The 20,041-nt window shown below is 43.6% G+C and overlaps 1 protein-coding gene across 4 annotated transcripts in view; it reads right to left on the bottom strand.

Annotated features, from left to right (window-relative positions):
- Positions 1-20,041, bottom strand: part of Ppara (peroxisome proliferator activated receptor alpha) — a 63,342-nt gene that overhangs the window by 20,779 nt on the left and 22,522 nt on the right. For all 4 annotated transcript variants that reach the window (XM_027396186.2, XM_035440805.1, XM_027396185.2 and 1 more), the window contains exon 3: positions 3,472-3,718. In XM_027396186.2, the coding sequence (XP_027251987.1) occupies positions 3,472-3,679 (208 nt within the window). In that variant the 5' untranslated portion in view covers positions 3,680-3,718. The remainder of the gene's footprint in view (positions 1-3,471; positions 3,719-20,041) is intronic.

Below are 20,041 nucleotides of genomic sequence, written 5' to 3'. Positions count from 1 at the left end.
TTGGCTCATGATGAGAAGAGAAATGAATGAAAGAAACCCAGAAGTGACACAGATAATAGCACTTGCAGCCAAGACATTAAGAAGTTATTCTGACCATACCCTAAAAAGCAAGATAGAAGACTGGATGCATTGGATAGAAATGAGGGTGCAACAAATGGATCCTGGTGCTGGTTATGAAAACTACAATATCTGGTGTGCACAATAAATCAGGTAGATTAGGCACTGCCAAAGAAAAGATCGGCAAACTGGAAAACACAGTAATAGAAACTATCCACAGTGACACACACACACACACACACCACACACACACACACACACACACACACACACACACACAGAGAGAGAGGGGGGGGGAGAGAGAGAGATGCATGAGAGAGATAAACAGAGAGAGAGAGACAGAGAGACACAGAGAAAATGCACAACAACATAGCATGAACTGTGGGAAGAAAGAAAGAGTGAAGCTGTTAGCTAAGAAGACTCCAGGCCCAGATGACCTCATCTATGAAATCTACCAAGCATTCAAGGAAACTCAATTATCAATTCTCCAGAAAAACTTCCAGGAAACCCAAGAAGAGGGAACATTTCCTCATTTCACAAGGCAAGAATCAATCTAAGACCAAAGCCAGACAGGGTTATTCTAAATAAATAAATAAATAAATAAATAAATAAATAAATAAATAAATAAAACCCCCTTAATAAAATTTTAGACAATTAAACTATATACCAAGAGGGTGAGACATTAGGACAAACTAACATTTTCACTGGAATGCAAAGTTAGCTTAACCTCCAACATGTGCAATTTGCCATATTAATAAACTAAAAGGGGCTCTGTGGTAGTGGTGCACACCTTTAGTCCCAGCAGATCTCTGTGTGTTCAAGGCCAGCCTGGTCTACAGAGTGGGTTCCAGGACAGCCAGAGTTACACAGAGAAACCCTGTCTTGGAAAAAAAATGAATAACTCAAAAAGCAATAAATAAATTAAAAGGAAGCTTTTTGATCATCATCCTAGTGCATACAAAAATATTCCCCACACCTAACACCAATGCCTAATAAAAATTCACAGCAAACTAGGACAAGAAGTTGACTTCATCAGCCTCATAGGAATGCAGTTAGAGGGCATATAAGAGAAACTGCAACCAGTACACTCTGTGGCAAAAAAAAAAAACACCAAAAAATCTAGGTGATTTTTCCATAGGATCAGTAATAACAGGAGGTGTCACCATTCCTATCTAACATTATGCTGTAAGTTCCAACCAGTGTAACAACATAAAAAAATTACAGGGACCCATCTTGAAAAGGAAGAAGTGAAACTGTCTTTGTGGTAGATGACATCATTATTTACATGGACATCTTAAAGAATCTATAAAGAAAAGTTACCAGAAGCAATTAAATTTAGGAATTAGCATTCAAAAACTGATTATACTTCTATTTATATAATACTGAATAGCCAGAAATTTAAATGCAAATAATCAACACCACTTATAATCATGTCAAAAATATAAGATGCTTCCATATAAATCTGACACAAAATATAAAAAGCCTGCACACAAGACAGAATAACACGGGCTTGAAGAATCCGAAGTGGACCCAGATATGGGAGAAACATGACTGTCAGGGATCAGCTGGCAAATTTAGATCAGGAAGATGTCAATTTCACCCCAAACTGACTCTATACATAGCTCCAATCAAAAGTTCAGCTGTCTTTCTTCTTCTTCTTTTTTTTTTTTTTTTTTTGAAATTGACCAACTAGAGTAATTAAGGCTGGAGAGATGGCTCAGTGAGTAAGAGCACTTGCTGTTCTTCCAGAGGACCTGAGTTTGGTTCCCAGCACATATTTCAGATACCTCACATCTATCTCTAATTCCAGCTCCAGGATAATATAATGCTTCTGGCCTCCACAAGCACCTGCATTTACATGTACAGAACTACACACACACACACACACACACACACACACACACACACACACACACAATCGACCAGGTGATTCTAAATTACATACAAAGTGCATAAAGTAGGAAAGACCTAAGCTATCCCAAAGAATCTAACCAGAAAGCTTATCCAGGGGACACCAGAACTATTGCACATAGATCTACTGTGAACAGTTTCTCATAAGGCTCTGTTCAGAGATCTGCATTTTTCTCTTGGGTAAATACATACATAGGAGTGGAAGGGCTGGAGCATGAAGCAGATTTTGTGTGAGTTTTCAGAAAATGCCAGCACCATGGGACTGGTATTCAATGAAAGAAACGGTGGAGCTGAGCAAAAGCCTAGATAGAGACCTTCAATGTCCACTGATTTTAGAGACACAAAAACAGTGGAGTGGTCTTGTCTGTGAGCTGTGCCTGAACAACCGCAAATGAAAGAGAAAGTGAGAAAGAAACTTTGATTTGAATGCAAAAATTAAGTCAATGAACACTGGACTTCAATGTAAAACATACAACTTCCCAAAGATATTCAAGCAAAGGTCTCTTAAATATGACACAAAAAGCATGGTCTACCAAAGAAAGGACACTGATAATGGACTTCATCAATTAGGAACTGGTTTTTATTCAATGACACAGCTAATGGAAAAGACAAACTACAGATGGGGAGGGAGCATTTGTAGACCATTTATCTGATGAAGTCCTTTTATCCACAATACATACAGACGTTTCTATCATCAGTGGTAAGAAAACACACAACCCAAGTAAAAAGTGGGTAAATGATTTCAACAGAAGCTTAGCCAAAAGACGTTATAGGGCAAATTATCACACAAAAAGATTCAGCATCAGATGAGCAAACTAAAATTACCCCACAAGAGCACCATGACTCACTTACAAGAATGGCTAAGGTGTCAAAGACTTGTCACACCTTCCATGGGTGAGCTTGTGAGGAGGTGAACTCCCATATGAAGGTGGGGACAGCACTTTGGAAAGGGGTTTGGTATTTCCTGAAGACTCACACAAGCATCTGCCCCACTAGCCCAGCACTTCCTATGTATTTACCCAAGAACACAGATGTCTGGACAAAGCCTTGCATGGAACTATTCATAGTGGTTCTATATGCAATAGCTGGGAACTGTCCACAGCTCCAGTGCTCACCAGCATGGGGACAGAAACAATGGTATGTCAGACAGTGCACAGCAGTGGGGAAGTACAGATACACCACCACACAGAGGCATCATAAGTGGATCCCAAGGAGTGTGGAAGCCTTTCTAGAAAGAACCAGGCCATTTAGAGAAAGTTCTAGGAAACACAAACATCCCTACAATTCTAGAAAACATACCAGAAGTCATGTGGTAAAGAAGAAGGAAGGCATTGCAGGGCTCAGCAAGCTGACTTTAATGGGTGTGGTTATTATTTGGATTGTAATGATGATGGCTTCAGAGAGAGAGACAGAGAAACAGAGATATTCTTCTTTATGAAAAAAAGGTCATATTTCTAAGGGAAATACACATCTAGGAATATCTTTCTAGAAAGCCCCACTTACCTGTGATGACAGAGCCCTCGGAGCCTGGACAGCTTCCTAAGTACTGGTAGTCCGTGAAACTAAAGCTTCCAGAACTCTCCTCCTCAAGGGACTGAGAAATCTCCTGAATGTTTCCCATTTCTTGTAAGAATTCTTCCGATAAGGGACTCTCCAGGTCATCTGCCTCAAGTGGGGAGAGGGGACAGATGGGGCTCTCTGTGTCCACCATGTTGACTGGAAGTGGCCACGAAGGCCACAGAGCACCAATCTGTGGGATGAAAATAGCCAGAAGAGTGTTCACTTTCTGCTCTGAAATGAAAACACAACTTATCCTTAAAGAACTAAGTTCAAATCTCAACAGTGGCAGCATTGACTCTCCACTCTCAACTCTTGAAAGCACAGTAATAAAATTCTCTAAACAGGGTCTGGGGAGACGGCTTAGCAGTTGTTGCTTTTGCAGGGGATCTGGGTTCAATTCCCAGCACCCACGTGGCAGCTCACAATCATGTAAACTCTGGTTCCAGGGAACTCTGACCTCTATGGGCATCAGGCACGTGTTTGGTGCACATATATAGATCCAGGCTAAATTCTCAAACACATAAAATAAAAATGCATGTTAAAATCTGTTAACAACAAACACAGGAGCCAAACCAGGTGCAGTGGGCAACCCTTCATTGCTTCCCGACTGTTCACTACACATGAGCTCAGCTTTCCAGCTATGGACAAAAACACAGTCCATGTCCCTAGAACTTCCAGTGGGGACACAGGCGGGGGCCAAATGAATGGGATGTCTGATGGGGGCGAGAGGACACAGCAAGAGCAGATGGAGAACAGATGCCTTGCATGGGGAACCCCCAGAAGGATGGGCTGTTTTGGAGAAGAATGTTCCAGCAAAGAGAACAGCAAGTGCTGGTGCATGCCAGCACATTCTAAGATCAGCAGGAGGCCACAGGGCTTGGTTGAGGGGCCCCAGGAGGGAAGGCGGGAGCAGTCAGCAAGAGTGTTGTGTGGTATTCATTCTTGGGTTTTCTTCTGTACACACGAAGGTCAGTCTATTGTAGTCAGTATTAGAAAAGTTACATAGTAACAAGTGCTTTGTGAAGTTTTAAAAATATCTAAAGTAGGTAAGTCCCAGGCAATGCCAAACTCCACTTTCCTGCAAGCAAAAACCAGTGTCCTCATGGGAAAGTGCACTCTCCATAATCTTAAATGACTTCCTATGATCTCCAGGTCAAAGTCCAATCCCCTTAGTGCGTCAGTCCAGCCCATGGGAATATATAGCACACTAGGCCTTTTTGCTATTTCACCTGGGCATCTTTTCCTGGATGTCTTACTGCTGCCTTCAGTAGGCCCTACTCCCAGTCCACCTCCCGGAGCCTGACAGACAGGGTCACCACGCACCCAGTCAGACTGACTAGATGACATTTAGCTTTCTGAACTGTTTTCCCATCTAGAAGTAGTCACAGAGAAAGCCACAGCTCACATCACAGAGGAGGTCAGAGGCACTGTGTACTAACTAGCTGGGCCATGGGTTCCACATGGAGTAGCCCCTGTCACACAGTGGCCATGCCAGTGCTGTAGGTTTCAAACAGAGCAACCCCTGTTACACGGTGACTAGTCAGTGTCTTCTAAAGAACATTTCCCAGAGCACTGAATGAACACACGTGCACTGACATTGCCACATTTTCAAGTTTGCCAAAGGTCAACAAACTTTTCAAGTGCAACAAGGAAGGGGTGTTTTGGCTTCCCGGAGAAACAAACAGTGGCTACAAACTACATGTTTTTTTGTGAACAATTCGCATCTCAGGCTTGGAACCCTGACATATCATAGGTGACCATTACAGACAGGGAGACATGACAAAGAATGACCACCATCTGGGAGATGGCTCAGCTGGTAAAGTGCCTGCTGTGAAGGGGTGAGGCCCTGGGCTCATTCCGCATCACTGACTTACAAAGCCTGGCAGTGTGCACCTACAATCCCAGCACTTACGAGGCCAGATAATCCTAGCTGAATCCAAGTTCTGTGAGACTCCCTCTCAAAAGATAAGGTGGAGAACAATGTCAGGAAGACAACTGATGTTGACTTATATACACACATACACATCATATACAAACACACACTACACACACCATATACACACACACCATACACATACACTCATACACATAACACACACACACACAAACATCATACACACATACCATATATACATACACACCACACACACATACACCATATACATATCATACACACACATACACATCATATATACATACACACCACATACACATACCACACACACCTACACATATCGCACACACACACACACACACACACACACACACACACACCACACACATACACCATACACACACAAATATATACATCATACACACACACACACCACATACACCATATACACATCGTATACACACCATACATACATCATACACATATACACACCACACACCACATACATCATATACACATCATACACACACCACACACACATCATACACACACACACACCATACACACAACACATCCCTCCCCCTCATACCACACACACACACACACACACACCTTTGTAGGATAAAGACAACCTTCTATTTTCTGTGTATGCTATACCACAAATCTTTGCCCACTTTTTTATTTGGAGAGGTGGTGCTGGGGATGGAACCCAGGGCCTTGTGTATGCTCAGCACTTTCCACCACTGAGCTACCACCCCTGCCCATCAACACACTTTATTCTGCACTGTATTGAAAGGACTAGATAGTGGAAGAAGCATTACATAAGTTATTTTTCACCTTGAGCAAAAAGTTCAAAAGCTGTAATCATGAGATCAGACATAAAGTTCATCCCCATAAAAAGGCCAGACGGGGACAAAGTCTGTGCTAAGGAAGAGCTGTGTCTTCTCATTTTTTTCTGTCCCTGCCATTGACAGCAGCCTTTATTCCCACAAACCAGGAGCACTGGGCTAAGACCATGAGCTGGTTTCCTTGTCATGACCTTCAGGGAGCACCAGTGTTTGGTATCATGTCATTTGACTCTTTGCTTGCTTTTAAAGAATAACTGGTTTTAACTAGAGAAACATTGGTCTTGCCATTCATGAGATAGATGGGATAACACCTCTTCATGAGTGGGGCAATCTTAATGTGAACTCTGACCGCTGGGCCTGGCACCACACAGAACACATCAGTCCTTCTTGATTCCAACCAGGCCAGATAAAAGCCTTTCCCTTTCAATGGGTCCTCCAGATAGATAACAGAGGTCACATGGGCACACCCCAACATGCTCGCTCTGAGGTTCCCAGCATGCCCTGGCATCACAGTAGACTCTGTTAAAAACAAAAACATCCGGGGCAGTCCTACCACTGTGTCCCACACCCACAGTTCACTGCCATTGACGGTTCACTAAGAAGAGCAGCCAGGCCAGCCAGTGACTGTGCCCTGTGCCCCAGATGTCCCAGAAGGATAGGAGAATGAGAAACAATTCCCCATCTCAGTGCCCAGTGCCCACATGGCTCAGGGAATTTTTTCTTTTTTCTTTTTCTTTTCTTTTCTTTTTTTTTTTTTAGGGCTAGTAATTGAATTAAATAACAAAAAATATTTCACTGGAAATTAGGAGGTTGACTGTTTGAAAACTCTAGAACACTCAATAAAAAGGAAACAAAAGAAAGAGATATACAGTTTCATGTTGGGACAGGCCAAAGCACATGAGAATTTGGGTATTGTACACTGACAACCTTTGATGCCAAAGCATCTTGCATGTTGCCACTCTAGGACACTGGATATTTAGGCTAACATGACTTGCTAATCAATGAGCATTTACTGTGTGAAGTCTCTAAGGTCTGACACACCAGGGTCCTAATTCCAACATGCCATGTTTACATGTGGTTGTGTAACTTCTCATGTCTGTCTCTCCTACTAGATTGTATGTCTTGATAAAGCAAAGGGTATATTTGCCTGATTTTTGCATGCTTCCATCCAAAACAATCTCTCCCATGGAGCAGGTTTCTACCAGTTGGCACAGAACAATGCTGTTACCTATGCAAGGTGGGGCTCTGTGAGTTGAGCAGCTACGACAGGTGTCACTCAGAAAGTGCACCCAGCATCCAAAGACATTACCTGTGCAATGAATATGGAGAACAGCAGCCAAGGGGAATTCTGCACTGAATATGTGACCAGCAGTTTTCAGAGCAAAGTATAATTACAGAGACTGAAAAAGTTTACGAGAAGGGAAAAAGAAAAAAAAATCTCAGCAGAATAATGAACAGAGAGGTTCCCAGCCATAAAGCAAGAGCTGTGGGGAATAGGGATGCTGAGGATCGACCCCCTTTCAGTTGAAAGCAAAGGACTTGGCCAGGTTGGTTCAGCAATCTGGCTTTGGTGTGAGAACCAGCACCCAACAGACAGAAACATGAGGAGGCAAAGGAATGCGAGCCTTGTCATTCTGACTTTCTCCTTAGAACCACAAATGGCAAACTCTGGATATGTTCTGTGACCAAGTGTGCCAAGGGAGAGTCCAGAAGTTCACTCATCAGCAAAAGAGCCGGGTGTGGTGAGTCACACCTTTAATTTCACAACTTGGAAGGTAGAGGCAGGTGGATCTCTGTGGGTTTGAAACCAGCCTGTTCTACATAGTGAGTTCCAGGACAGTCAGAGTTGCATGGTGAGACCCTGTCTCAAAACAAGCAAACAAACACAAAAAATAAAACAAATCTCCTCAAAGTGACATTCACATGGAATCCTGGCTACTTGGAAGGCTGAAGGCAGGAGGATTGTGAGTTCTAGGCTAGCATGGGCCACACAGAAAGCCCTTGTTAAGGAAGGAAGGGGGGAAAAGGAAGGGAAAGAGGAAGGGCTAGAGAGAGGGATGAAGGAGGAATAGAATGAAGTGATTTCTTCCTTTGGATGGAATAAAAGACTGGGGCTAGGATGTGGCTCAGTGTGGCCTAGCTTGGTTCAACACCCTAGAGCTATAGAAAGAAAGAAAGAAAAGAGCATCACAAGAAAAGAGACAACAGGAAAATCACTCTGGGCTCCTGCCCCTGACCCATCATCAAACCTATGTATTATTAGCAAAGGCTTCTTGGATTGACAAGTCACTTCCTAAATATCTTCTAGAATTACTTATTAAAGCAGGGAGCATGACACTGTCCCAGCTACTGAAACAGTTTGATGCCCTTTATGAACAAACAAACCTGGATGGTAATACTTGTCACAAACACATCCAGACAGCCACAGACTCTGGCTTCCCCACTATTCCTTCTCCATTTGTTCCCTAGGGTATCATAGGACATCCTCAGCTCATTGCCTCCCAGTCTCAACACTACAAACCTAGAGAAACCGGTTTAACCCTTCCACTCCTAGAGGAAGCATGGTTAGTCTGAAGGGAGTGGTTGAAAGGCCAAAGAGGAAGTCTTATCAGAGGACCATTGATGCTGCAGGCAGCTCCCAGGTGGAGTTTTTCTCCCCACCAAGTCTAGTTCACAAGCTAGTCATACTCTGTGGATTTCTTTTACATAATATAGTCATATTTACAAGTCTTTGGGTTCAGTTTGTTGAGCAAAGGCCTTTAAATAACATTTCAGAATAAACAAACAAAAGGCCACAGAAGCCCTCTGTGTACCTTCACCTATGACCCAGGGGCTCAACAAAATAGGTTAATCATTACCAACCATCCAGAGATCAACCCACCAATGGTCAGTGTAGACAAAACATACGGGAAACCCAAGGCCAAGGTTAGCACGTAGCAATGATAAAGAAACATGGGGCGTGTTTTAACAAATCAAGTTCAACATAGTCCCAGTCATTTCCTCATCACCTAGATCTTGCCCAATGATGCTGAAAGCATAACTTCAAACCCCGTGATTTCAAGTAACGGCTGGCATGAATAATAGGACAGCAAGCCCAATGCGGCACAAGACAGTAACTTTGAGCCTTCACAGCCTTTCTTTGACAACATAAGATGAATGTTCCCAGTTGATTCTAAGCTCCACACTACAGGACAGGGGTTATTACTTCCAAATGAAATCCAGCGTGCCTTTTCAATTTTCTGAAAAAAATTTTGGATGTAATCTTACCTTTGTGAATAATGATGTTAAAATAATGAAAGAAAAGCTACAAGCTTGAACACATTCTGTGTCTGATGCAATCAAAGGTGGGCGAGCCCAGAAGTTTGTCCTAAGCACCAAAAGTCAACTAACATGGTATTTGTATTTGTCACTCAGAAGCTTCGATCCTGTACAGAGAGAACGGACAGCCATGGGGACAATGCTGTGATGTTTTGTAGCCAGGTGACAGGAGCCAGGGATCGATAACCCTGCCACGTGTAAAGTGTACTGTGCGGCTGAGCAGTGCCAGCACTCCAGAATGAGGAAAGGCCACAGGCAGTTGGCACAAAAACCTGATCAATGAAGACTCTGAAGGAGGACTCTCTGCTTCTAGACTTAGCCTGATGATCCCTTTAGGAAGAGAGAGCATGAGTCCATAAGGGGTACACATCAGCAAACGGTTGAAGATGCAAGGTGCTGTGTGGGAACCATGCAGATCAGAGATCAGGAACACTAGACATGAAGCCTAAAAGATGACCAGAAGTTCAACAGAAAGGAGCAAAGGGCATCACAAAGAAGGGAGCAGTGCACCTACAAGAATGGCCCAAGACATTACTGAAAATATAACCAATGAAGGCCAGACAAGCTACGCCAAGAGTTGTATCAGCTACGTGTGACTGGGTAACAAATAGCTGTAACCATATCAGGTTTCAAGCACAACTACTTTGTTCTCAATTCTGAGTCAGCAAATATAGCTGGACTCAGCAAGGCAGGTTTTCTGCTGGTCAGAAAGGCTCTGTCATTGAGTCATAGATCTTGGGAGTCTCACAGCTGGTAGGTTCAACACAGCCTTAATAGCATGTCCAGCAATTGGTTCTAGCTTCTGATTGGTCCCTTCCCATCAGGTCTTCCACCTTCCCTGGGGCTGGGAGCTGCTGGGCTTCCTCAGAGGGCCACACCATCTCAAGAGGGTGAGGCCTCTTGGGTTAGGCCTGCTCCCCCTCCCCCCCTTTTTTTTGCGACAGGGTTTCTCTGTATTGTTTTGGAGCCTGTCCTGGAACTCACTCTGTAGACCAGGCTGGCCTCAAACTCACAGAGATCCACCTGCCTCTGCCTCCCAAGTGCTGGGATTGAAAGGCATGTGCCACCAACGCCCAGCCCTGCTCTCCCTTCTAAACTATGTGGCATCTCTCCAGTCACATTCTGTGTTTCAGATCAAGTTGCAAGGCCAACCGCAACCCAAGGTGGAGAAATAAACCCTACCTTTGGATGGAAGAAGCCATTTCTTCTACCGCCTCATCTCCACACCCTACCTTTTAGCCATGATTTCCTCCATGCCTAGAGGGTCTTCCTCAAGCATAACATCTGCCAAGGCAGGACCCAGCCTTATTGAAGCTACAACACGATATGTTCTTGAATGAAACATGTTTAGACACACTGGGCTGATGGAGGGAAAGGAGGTGTATACTGGAATCTACAGGAGGCCAAGGTCAAGCAAGAGAGACATAGAAGCACTTCAGGAGGCTGGCGGCATGCAGCCCATGGAGGTGAGGCTGTGAGGCCAGTCCTGTGGTACATGTTCACAGAGTAGGGTGCAATGTGCACTGTGGAGGAAAATTAAAAACCTTTTGTTTGTGTCCAGGGTCAACACAGTAGACAACCAACTTTTCTCAAGACCAAACTAATTGACTGTATAGATCAGTGGTCTATACCTTCCTAATGTTGGGACCCTTTAATATGTTGTGGTGATACCCAACCATAAAATTATTTTCATTGCTACTTCATAACTATACTTTTGTTGCTGTTGTGAATTGTAATGTAAATATCTGGCATGCAGAATATCTGCTATGTGACCCTATGGAAGGGTTGTTTGATCCCTGCTCCTGAGGTCATGACCCACAGGTTGAGAACCACTGGTACAGAAAGATAATCACTTTGGGGAACAGTCCTAGATTCTAAATGGCTACTTTAATTCTGTGGCTTCTGGAAGTGGACAGAAAGATGGGTCTACTTTTAACACATCTCTCTGAAGCTTCGCCTTCAGTTTTCTTACACCAAGCCAGTGGAACTGTAGTTTGCTAGGGAAGATGTGCTCTGAAGGTGCAGGAGGAGAGGCCCACAGTTGAGCCCTAAGATGAAACTCCCAGGTCTATGCAGACACCAGGAAGGCCCTGAAAGTGGCACCTCAGAGATACCCATTCAGGACACAAGCCTCCTGGACAATAAAATCTTTCTTGAAAACTTAACAGCAGGCTTAGAAGACAAAGGCTGGGAGCTGCTCAATGAGAGCAGAGTGATAAGTCAGGGGGGCACATATGAAGAATGAGAGAAGCACTGGGGAAACACAGCAGGTCAAGTGTTGGATGTGCAAGCGTGAGGACCTGTGTTTCAGTCCCTAGAGCCCATGTGACAAGCAGTATGGTGGCAAGTGTCTGTACCTTCAGTGCTGGGAGCAGAGATGAGAGGATCCCTCATGATGAGGGATGAGAGGCTGGCTAACCCACCAGTCTAGCTGCTCCTCAGTGAGTGCTAGGTTCAGCAAGAGACTGTCTCAAAAATTAGGGCAGAGAGCAGTCAAGGAAGAAAGTAGAGGATGGACCAGGAGGTAAAACCCACCAACAGCAACAGAAGGATGCTGGAAACAGAGCAGAGGGAAATCCTCTCCATGCATTCAAGAAAATCCCTCAGAAAGGAAAGCCATGAATGGTATCCAGGTAGGATGAGGACAGATACATAGTAAGGCCAGTTGTTGGAAAGTTCCAGAGCACACTGGTGGCCAAGTGACATTCTCCAGAAGGCAGAAGAGGCAGATGACATCACTTGCATGACATCATCACTTGCAAGGGGTCAAGTGTGAGAAAGCTTTTGAGTTTCTCAACAGCGACCACGGGAAGGGAAAAAGGAGTTGACGCCATCAAAATGCTGAAGGGAAATAATTTCTGGCCAGTAAACACAAGTTCAGAGAGTCATCTACAGGGTTTGAGGGGTGCAGAGCTCCTGCTCACTCTGGTCACTATCTCTCCAAGGTTCACAATGCCTTCTTCACCAATCCTTGGTATCTACCTCTTTTTGGTGAATACGGTTTAAATGAACAAGACTTAACAGCACCCTTTTCTAGATCTCCAACTTGCAGTAGAGTGCTAAATTCCTGTAGCCTTATGGACTTTTATGCCCATCATTGAGGAAGTAGTCATCATTAAGTGTCTCTCAGTCAGACACAACACTGCTATAAATTGACGATGATGATGGTGGCAGCATTAACACTCCTGAGTTCTTATCATGAGTCATGCATTGAGTCCTAAGTACCTAACATCTGAGATACCAGCTCCTGTCATTCTTGCCCAGCCCTGTGAGATAGGCACTGTTATCACAGTCACTTTATAGACAAGGAAACTAAAGTACAGAGAGTCTCCATCACAACCCACGAACTGTAGTAAACCCGGGCTGCCGACCTCTGCTTCTCCTTCCCCACCACGATTCCCAGTCAGTGCTTACATTTTCCTTCCTGGTTTGTATATCCCAAGAATACAGAGGCTGGGGAGACAATTCAGTTAGTAAATACTGGCCTTGCAAGCGTGAGAAACTGAGTTAAATCCCCAGGAATCACTTAGAATGGTGTGTGGTGGCGTGTGCTTGAACTCCCAGCACTTGGGATGTAGACAGTTGGGGCTGGCTAGCTTAGCCAAGTTGGAGACCTCTAAGGCCAGTGAGAGAACATGTCTCAAAAACAAGGTGAAGAACAGCTCAGGAATGACACCTGAGGGTGACCTCTGGCATCCACATCCACTCCTGTGCATGAAGATGTGTGTACACACACACACACACACACACACACACACACACACACACACACACACACTGCACATACCACAGTGCATGTTCCGTTGAGTAGTATAGCTCTGTCTCTGTCTCTCTCCCTCCCTCCCTCCCTCCCTCCCTCTCTCTCTCTCTCTCTCTCTCTCTCTCTCTGTGTGTGTGTGTGTGTGTGTGTGTGTGTGTGTGTTGGGGGAAATAGGGTCTCACTGTGAAGCCATGGCTAGCCTAGAACTTACTATGTAGACAAGGCTGGCCTCGAACTCACAGAGATCCACTTGCCCTGCCTCCTGAGTGTGCCACCACACAGGGATGAGTGGTATAATTCTGTGTTAGTGTCCTTGATAGACTTTGGTGAAGACTGTGGGGTCACTTGACTCTGGAAGGCTCATGCTGTTGAATGATGTGTGGTCACACACATTTATTCGTCTACTTACTTAGCAGATGGAGCCACTGTAGGTGTCACTACCTAGGGCAACTTGAGTCTGGGTCTCAGATGAGCCTTCACCCAAGGCCTCATTTCTAGTCCATATTGATGTCCCAACTATTTTTCCTTTTCACTTAAAAAGCAACTTCAGGGACTGGAGAGATGGGTCAGTTCTTAAGAGCATGTACTGCTCTTCCAGAGGACCCGAATTTTGTTTACAGCATCCTTGTCAGACAGATCAGAACTTCCTGCAACTCCAGCAGCTCCAGGGGAGCTGACACTGCTGGCTTCTTTAGGGAACTGCATTCACAAGCCCATACATATACACAGACATACACACACACACACGATCAAAACTAAAAAATAAATCTAACAGAAAAAGTTCCACTGACAGGTAACAGTCCACACATAGATAGTATGCGAAGGTAACAGGCTACGATGCCACACACACCTATGACAGCCCTGTCACCAAGCTGAGAGCATGCCCATCAGCCCTGAGAGATCCCCTACACCCTCATGCCATCTCCACCTGTCAGCATTTATTGCAACAGAACTGTACACAAAAATCATACTGGATACGGTTTGGCTCCTTTTACTTGGCATCATTTAGAGATTCAACCCTGCCTTGGGCTGTATTACTCATCCAGTTCACCCCTGCTTCAAAGTCACAGCCATGGTGTGGGCAACCAATCTGGCCATCCATTCACCTGCTGACAGACATTTGAGCAGTTTCCATGCTCTTGCTATTACAAACAAAGCAGTGAGAGACATTTGGGAACCAGGGTGTACATGGACACATGCAAAATTTTTTTTTCTTGGCTGAAAAATCCAGAGCTGGGAATGCTGGATGGTGGTATGTATTTGTTCAATGCTTTTAAAAAAAGATTTATTTATGCATGTATTTATGTGTATGCATGAGTACATGCACGCATGTATGTACACTGTGTACATGCCTGGTGCCTATGGAGGCTAGAAGAGGGTATCTAATCCCCTGGACCTGGATTTACTGGCAGTTGTGATCTGAACTATTGGTGCTGGGAACTGAACCCAGGTCCTCTGCAAGAGCAGCCAGTGCTTTGCTGAGCTATCTCTCCAGACCCTTACTGAGCTTCTAAAGAAATGACTAACTTGTTTTCCAAAGTGTTTGCATTGTCTTTCTTTCCCACCAGCAATGCATGTGAGACCTGGTTTGGTGCTTGGTGTGGCTGGCTCTCTGAATCTGGACAATCTACAGGCATGTAGTGCCACATTGAGACTGCAGAGGCCCTAGGATGGGAGCTTGAGATTTAGGTTCCAGATGACCGCTCTGATGGCTACAGATGTTGATGTTGTTTTTTTTCTCACAGGTTATTTACTACACATATATTTTCTCTGGTGTATGTGGTTTAAATTCTTTGTCAGTTTTAAAGCTTAGCTCTTCGTTCTCCAGGTGATTTTGAGAGTTCTTTTTGTATAATGGATGGATATACTCCTTTACCAAGCTTTGTGTAGGATCCTGCCTACTCCACAATTTGTGTCTATATTCTCCTAGTACTATCTTTTGAAGAGTGATTCTTGGTTTTGGCAAACTCCATTTTTGTTTATTTATTTTATGAATGAGGTGGCTGCTTTCCTCCCATGATTTCTTCTAAAGTTCGGCTGATTTAGACTTTGTATTTGAACCGACGATCTATTTTGGGTTACTCTTTGAGAAGGTAAATAAAATTGAGAAACCTCTAGCCTGACTGGTTGGGTGTTGGGGGGAACAAGTTACCAACATCTGGCATGCGAGGAGACATTACAAGTTCTACAGACATAAATAGGCAATAAAGCATGGGACCGTGTGTTTTAGAGTTCCCTTTCTTCATCTTAATTATTCATTGATTTTTCTCTCTCTCTCCACCTGCTATTCTAACAATTCCTTTTCCACTCTAATCACTCTTTTCCACTGCTTTACATTAGATTTAATTTGTTGGATCCTTTTCTAGTTTCTTTAAAAATGTCTTATTATTCTGTGTGTTTGTGCATGTGTATGTGTGAACGAGTGTGCACACGGAGGCCAGAGGCTGATGTCAGGTAGCTTCCTTGTCATTTTTTTAAACAAATATTTTTAACTATTTGAGAATTTCATATGTTGTATTTTGATCATATCTACACTAAGTTCTCCATTTAACTCCTCCCAAATCTACCCCCATCTCATTATCCCTGTAACTTTATCTATCCATATACCCCTCCCCCCGCCAATTCAACAATCCATTAACTCCAATTTGTGTTGTTCATATACTCCTTCGTGTGTGGCCATCAACCAGGGCCACTTAAAGAAAATTGACTCCCCCTCTCCTAGAAGCCACTGACTGTCTTTATCTCATCCTTGCTGGAATATTGACCTGCTTGATCTGCACAGGCAACCATAGCCTCTGTGAGTTCATGAGTACAGTGGTCCTGCCATGTCCAAAGAAAGACACTGGCTCCAGTCCTCCCCAACCGCTGGCCTTGCAAACTTTCCAGCCACCACCTCCTTCTCTGTGGTTCTTGAGCCAGCTTAGACTTTGAGATTGGGTCTCTCACAGGATCTAGAGCTCACTGATTGGCTACACCAAGTGCCTAATATGTACTTTACCAACTGAGCCATTCTTCCCAGACATTTACTGTAGTTTAAGGTCACTTATTCGAGTTCTTTCTCTTTCCCCCTAATCTAAGGTTTCAGTGCAGCATCCCACAAGCTTTGAACATGTTGTTTTAAGTTTTCATCTAATCTAAACACTTCATACTTTCCTTTGGTATTTCCTTATTGGTTTAGTTTCTAAATGTTTGATGGTTTTCCAGTCATGTTTTATGTGACTGGTTTCTAATTTAATTCCATGATGGCCAGAGAACTTACTTTATATGACTTGAATCTCTTCAAATTTATTGAGAGTTGTATAATCAAAACATAATTTGTATTAGTGAACTAAGGAATTTAGCAAGTACTGTATGTCCTGCTGTTGGTAGGGAAGTATTTTATATAAATGTCAGTTAGATCAAGTTGGGCAATGTTGTTCAATGCATTTTATCTTTGATGGTGTCAGTATTTGTCTTATACATCTGATTATTATTGTGTTCTTAGTATATTTCTTCTTACAGTGATATCATCCTTCCTTTGTACGATTTGTTTTGTTTTCTATGTTTGTTTGGTTTTTGGTTTTTTTTTTTGAGATAGATTTTTTTTTCTGTGTAGTCCTGGCTGTCCCTCTGTAGACCAGGTTGGCCTTGAACTCGCAGAAATCTGTCTGCCTCTGCCTCTCGAGTGCTGGGATTAAAGGTGTGAGCCACCACCTCCTGGCTTTGTGTGTTTTAAAGCTTTGTCATTAGATGAAAAAAAACTTTTAGGATAATTAACTCTTCCCAAAAAATCAACTCTATTATTTCTTTAAAAAACCTTTTTTCCCCCTGACTGTCCTAGTTGCTTTATTTGTCTACTTGACACAGCACACAGCCACTTGAGAAGGGAGTCTTAACTGAAGAGTTGCCTGGATCAGACTGGCCTGTGTGCATGTCTGGGGGGGAGGTGTCTTGATTATTAATTGATGCAGGAGGGCCCAGCCCACTGTGGGCAACACCATTTCCTGGGCAGGTGGTGGTCCTAGGTTGTATAAGAAAGCTGGCTGTGCATGAGCCTGGAAGCAAGCCAGAAAGGAATGTTTCCTCCATGGCCTTTGCTTCAATCTCCTGGAGTTCCTGCCCTGACTTCCCATGGTGATGGATTGTGACCTGGAAGTGTAAGCCAGATAATCTTTTCTTCCCCTAAGCTGTTTTTGGTCATAGTGTTGGTCAGAGCAGCAGAAAGGGAATTAGAATCCTGTTCCTCTTTAGTCCCTGGGGTTTCCAGTTATTCACACATTAGATGCTTAAAGCCATACTACTATGACTGATGCCATTTTCATTTTTTTTAAAAATGTCTTTTTCCTGTGTATTTCATTTTAAATGGCTCTTTTGAGTAGGCTCAACCTCACCAGTTTTTCTTCTGCAGTGTATAATCTGCCACCAACCCCACTCAGTGGGTTTTAATATCTCAGCTCTTGTAATCTCTACTGAAGAACTTCCATTTTTTTCTATAATATCATCCATGTCTCCACTTGGCTTTCTGAACCTCTGAAATTCAGTCATAATGACTTTAATGTAGTCGTCTGCTAAATATAATATCCATGATTATTTCTGCTACATTTCAAAGCATTGATTTTTATCTTCATTATAGGTCCTCTTCCTGTGTCTTCCCATGCCTAGCAACGTGCAGTTTGATGCCTGGCTTGTGATCTTTCCTTGCTTGCTGTGGGACAGCTTTGTATTCCTAGAAATATTCTTGACCTTTGTTCGGTGATGCAGCTAAACTCCTTGGACAATTCCGGTCCTTTCATACCTGGTCCTTGCGGTTTGCTAGGCAGGAGCACAGCAAAGCATTGTGCCAGATAATTACACCCCACTACTGAGGAGGGATCTCCTGTCAAGTTCCTCCTGAAGCACGAGGGTTTCTAGGTTGGCAGTGAGAGTTGGCACAGTTCGTGGTCCTGTGTGAGGACCAGATACCATGCCTGACCCAGTGTGAGTCCTGGGCCCTGTACCCTCTAAATTTCTCCAATGATTGTTTTTCTGGCCTCAAGAAGTTCTGTTCACAGACATGTACCCCAAAGTTCATTGGCACATGTCTGGGGACTAGAGATCTTTCTTCTCTCATCACCTGTTTGGGAGCTGTGAACACTACCCCTTCTACTACCAGTTCCTCAACTTAAGGAGTTTGCAAGCTCTGCCTCAGTATCCTCCCTGTGTGGCAGCCTGGCCATCCTCAGGTCAGAATGTCTCAGGGACTTGCTATTGTCTCAGAACCACATGCACTGCAATACCTGACCCCAGCATCTCTGAAAGCAGAGTTAAGTTTGTCTGTTTTTGTTTTTAATAAGTTGGCTGTTATCTGGACAAGGGGCCGATCATTTTTACACATATAAAATAAGTTGGCTATAATAAGGCCATTTGGTTGGGATTCCTCAATACTTTATGTTTTAAAAGACTATGCAGGTATTTATGTGTATGTGTGAGTGAGTGTCCATGTTCATATGCTCACATTTGGAGGCCAAAGAAGGACACTGGTGTCTTCCTCTATCACTTCCACCTTATTTTTTGAGACAGTCTCTCACTGAGCCAGAAGCTCACTGTTTGAGGTAGGCTGGCTGGCCAGCAAGCATTCAGAATCCTCCTGTCTACCCACCAATGCCGGTGTTCCTAATTCTGGTGTACTGCTAGAGACGCAAGTGCTCTTAATCATGGAGCAATCTCTCTGGCCCCTGCACCTAAGTTTTTATATAGTTCTTTGGGTTAAACTTGGTATCCCAAGAATCGAATAGATTGCTTTCTTTATACTTACTCAAATTATTGCATAAACTCAACAACTGGATCCATCCCCAAATCTGCATTTAGATTTCATTTTAAGTCTTAGAAAATATGGTACTATAAAATCATCAGATAACATATCATTGTTCATTCCTGACACAGACACATTAGGAATTCTCAATAAAATGGGGAAAAACATTACTAGGCTATCATGGGGATTCTTTTTATATTTTTGGTTGTGAGCCTAGCCTTTAATGGCTGAGCCATCTCTCCAGCCCTGGGGATTCTTTTTAAAAGTGTGATACTGTAAAGGGATTCATATACCAGAAAGAAGTGATAAGCAAACAGAGCATCCAAACACATGAAGCCAAAACTGGCAAAGCCAAAAAGAGAACAGGACAAATCCACAGTCATGGCTTAAGACTTCAGCATCTTCCTCTTAGGGACCAATAAAGTTAGCAGGGCAGAAGAAAGTCAGCTTGGTTATGGAAGACCTGGGGAACATAATTAATCAACTGGTTCTAATCAAAACAAGCAGAACACTCCACCTGTGGTAGTCCAATAGCTCAATGGCCTGTATCCCTCCAACAGCTCACCCTCAAGGCAATGGTATAAGGAAATGGGTCCTTTGGGAGGTGTTTAGCTCAAGAGGGTGGATGGGAATAGAGCACTTAGGGCGAGCCCAGTGATCCACCTCCTCTCTCTACCAGGTAAAGACTAAGCAAAGAGATGTCTCTGCAACAGGAAACAGCTCATTGGCCACAGAGCTTGAGCATGGGATCCCAGAGTTCCAGCCTGTGAGAAATAAACTCACACTATTTATATATGACTCAGTTAATGATAATGGTCTTCTTTTCGTGTGTGTGTGTGTGTGTGTGTGTGTGTGTGTGTGTGTGTGTGTGTGTGTGTACAGGTACATGTTGTGAGGGTGTGCAAGTGTGTACAGGTGCATAT

This window comes from Cricetulus griseus, chromosome 2 (assembly GCF_003668045.3).
Source record: "Cricetulus griseus strain 17A/GY chromosome 2, alternate assembly CriGri-PICRH-1.0, whole genome shotgun sequence".
In the NCBI taxonomy this organism is placed as follows: Eukaryota; Metazoa; Chordata; class Mammalia; order Rodentia; family Cricetidae; genus Cricetulus; species Cricetulus griseus.
Note: the sequence above shows the minus strand (reverse complement) of the source record. Positions and strands in the feature narration are given on the sequence as shown.